Consider the following 3,087-nt stretch of genomic DNA (forward strand, 5'->3'; position numbering starts at 1 on the left):
CAGGCAAATTCATGGGCTTCCTAGTCAGCGAAAGGGGGATCGAAGCAAACCCGAAAAAAATCAACGCCATAATGGAAATGAAGATACTCCACACTCAGAAAGACATCTAGAAGTTGGTAGGATGCCTGGCGGCTCTACGCAGGTTCATCCCAAAGCTTGTAGAAAGATGTCTCCCATTCTTCGAACTCCTAAAAGGCGCCCGGAACAAGAAGTTGATTGATTGGACCCGGAATGCCACACCGCTTTTGAGGAGGTTAAACAAAATTTGATGAACCCCCCGGTGCTATTAAAAGCCAAGCCCGGAGAACCTTTGTCTCTTTACATCACCGCTGGCCCCAAAGCCGTCTCTTCTGCTCTCATCCGGGAAGAAGGAGGAACCCAGAGCCCCATCTACTATGTTAGCCAAGTCCTCAAAGAAGCCGAGACTCGGTACCCAAACTTGGAAAAATTCGCCTTGGCCTTCGTGCACTCTAGCAGGAAGTTAAGGCAATATTTCCAAGGCCGAGAAATTAGATTGGTCACAGATTACCAACTAAGGAAAATCATTCACAAGCTGGACGCGTCCAGGAGGCTGGTCAACTGGGCCATTGAACTGAGTCAGTTTAACATCAAATTTGTGCCACGAATGGCAATAAAGGTCCAGGCCCTGGCAGAATTTGTCATGAAATGCACCTTCCCGGAGCAGCAACCACCTGCGCCCAGCGGACCTGCATATGAAGATGCCAACCCGGGCCCAAGCTCCTGGAAGCTCTACGTGGAGGGCTCATCAACGGCCGAGAGATCCGGAGCTGGCCTCATTCTTATCAGCCCGGAAGGGTTCACCATTCAACAAGCAATAACCTTCACCTTCAAAGCAACAAACAATCAAGCTGAATATGAGGCACTCCTCTCTGGGCTCAGATTAACAAAATCTCTCGGAGTAAACAAGATGGTCATTTATAGTGATTCTCAGATCGTAGTCAAGCAAACCAGTGGAGAGTATATTGCAAAAGATCCCGAATTGGCACAATATCAAGAAAGGGTATGAGGTATTCTAGAGACCATCCCCAATACCACCATCCTCCATATAAATAGAGAAGAAAATGCCAAGGCGGATGAGCTATCCAAGCTCATATAGAACGTTTCGGACCTCAGTAGTTTAGTCTATTTTGAAGAACTCGGGACAACTAACACGGAGCGGGTCGAGATCTTATGCATCAGTGTTGGTGAGACTGCGTAGCTGTATGAACAGTTACATGATAACTCAACACAATAACAACACTAGAACATGACAGGTTAATAATACTACGTCTACACAAGAAATCAGGAAGAATAAAGACAAGGCAAATATAAAGAATTAAAAGATTAGAAGAAGGCCTAAAGTCTGTCTACAGGTTACTAAAAGAAGTTCATTAATATGATCATGCCTCAGTGAAGAACAAAGGTTAAAGACTTTCAGGGTTTTAGAATTGTTGAAGATTCAGTACATAAGTGCTACCGGAAGATTTCAGTGTATTGGCATTGATTGAAGATAGACAGTGTTCGAAGCATATGAATCTGAAGAATTAAAGACAGGGTATAGACAGAGGTTAATGAAGACGTTGTCTAAAGTACCAGAAAGGATTCCAGTGAGAGTACAGTTGTTTATTGACAATCAGTGTCTGAAGCAATAAAGTCGAGGTAAGCTTAACAATGTAATTAAGGCTATAATATGAAGACCTGAATCGGGGTTAGTCATCTGTGAACCAGACCAGTTGCACTAGGCGTCAACAGCGCGTGAAAGGAATCTGGGTATTATTTATAGAAGAATTGTTAAGTTGAGGAAAGTACTTGGATTGAACATTTATATGTTAAAATACGAGAAGAGGTGCGCGGGGTACACAGCTCAACAACTCAGGGGACTGGCAAAGATCAAAGTTTAATTGTTAAATTAAATATATTTATTTAATGGACTTTAATATAATTTATTTAATAAACTTAAAATGATTTATTTTATAAACTTTAAATAAGTTTATTTTATAAATCTAAATTAGTTTATTTGTAAAAGTTATATTTAAATTTATTTTATAAATTAATTTAGTTACAATTTAAACTTAAAAAGAAAAGAGAAACAAAAAAATTAAAAACAAAAAGAAAAAAAAAGAGAAAAAGAAATGAAAAAAAAAGAAAATACAAAAAGAAAAGAAAATAGAAAACAAAACAAAAAAAAGAAAAGGAAAACAAAGGAAAACAAAAGAAAACAAAAAAGAAAAAAGTAAAACAAGTAAAAGGAAACCAGGGGTGACATGTTTTGTTTTCCCCCAGGTCGCCACACAAGTGGTAAGTAAGTTTTTGTTTTGGTAAAGGATGTACTAGTTTTAACAACTAGTCGCCACAGGCCTCCCTCCATCCCCCTGTCGCCACACAATCAAATTTACTCCCTCTTGCATCCCTTATCACCACAAAAAGGTTTGGTCGCCACAGAAGTACTCAATTCTCAGCCACACAATTTATTGATAAAGTCTACACTTTGCAGCAGATCTGAAGAGTTCTTTTTATCATCTTCTCCTAAAAAAGGAGAGCTGATAAAACAAGAAGCGGAGATTTACAGAGAAGCTCCGGCACCTTGAATATCCGTTTAACTTCTCACCGGAGTAACGTTATAATGCCCGATTTAACTCTTGTATATTCTTAGGGGCATTATAATCGTTACCCGGTAATTAAATCCTAGTACAAACAAAAGCTAGATTATTGTATAGAATTTGATTTGTAAATCTTTGTAGTAGCTAGGAACTTTATTTTTCTTAGATTGTAGCCGGTTAATTTATTTACCGGAGTGTAGCAACACCCTCGAGGATTTATATACGAATATATATTTCCTCGAATATCTTGTGTTCCTCGTTTTTATCGTTCCAAACACTATTCCTCTCAAGAACAGGAAACCACTAACCGAGCACTAAATATTTTATCCGCTAAAGATTCGAAAGAATTTTTAATTTTGTGATTATTGTATTGAACCCCCCCCCCCTCTATGATAATTCGGGACCTAACAATTGGTATCAGAGCTGACTGATTGATACACAAATCAGGATCCTCAGCCAGTGCAGTTCGGAGTGTAGAAACTGTTTG

The 3,087-nt window shown here is 39.1% G+C and overlaps 1 protein-coding gene across 1 annotated transcript; it reads left to right on the forward strand.

Annotated features, from left to right (window-relative positions):
• Positions 1-268: 268 nt before the first annotated feature.
• LOC141660138 (uncharacterized) lies at positions 269-1,027 on the forward strand. The gene has a single exon (XM_074467100.1). It carries the CDS (start codon positions 269-271, stop codon positions 1,025-1,027), a length of 759 nt encoding a protein of 252 aa, XP_074323201.1.
• The last annotated feature ends 2,060 nt before the right edge of the window (positions 1,028-3,087 follow it).

Source organism: Apium graveolens, chromosome 5 (genome assembly GCF_009905375.1).
Source record: "Apium graveolens cultivar Ventura chromosome 5, ASM990537v1, whole genome shotgun sequence".
Classification (NCBI taxonomy): Eukaryota; Viridiplantae; Streptophyta; class Magnoliopsida; order Apiales; family Apiaceae; genus Apium; species Apium graveolens.

What these genes read in the sequence shown, in the direction of transcription:
- LOC141660138 (XM_074467100.1), top strand. Translation starts at nt 269, where the DNA reads ATGAACCCCCCGGTGCTATTAAAAGCCAAGCCCGGAGAACCTTTGTCT.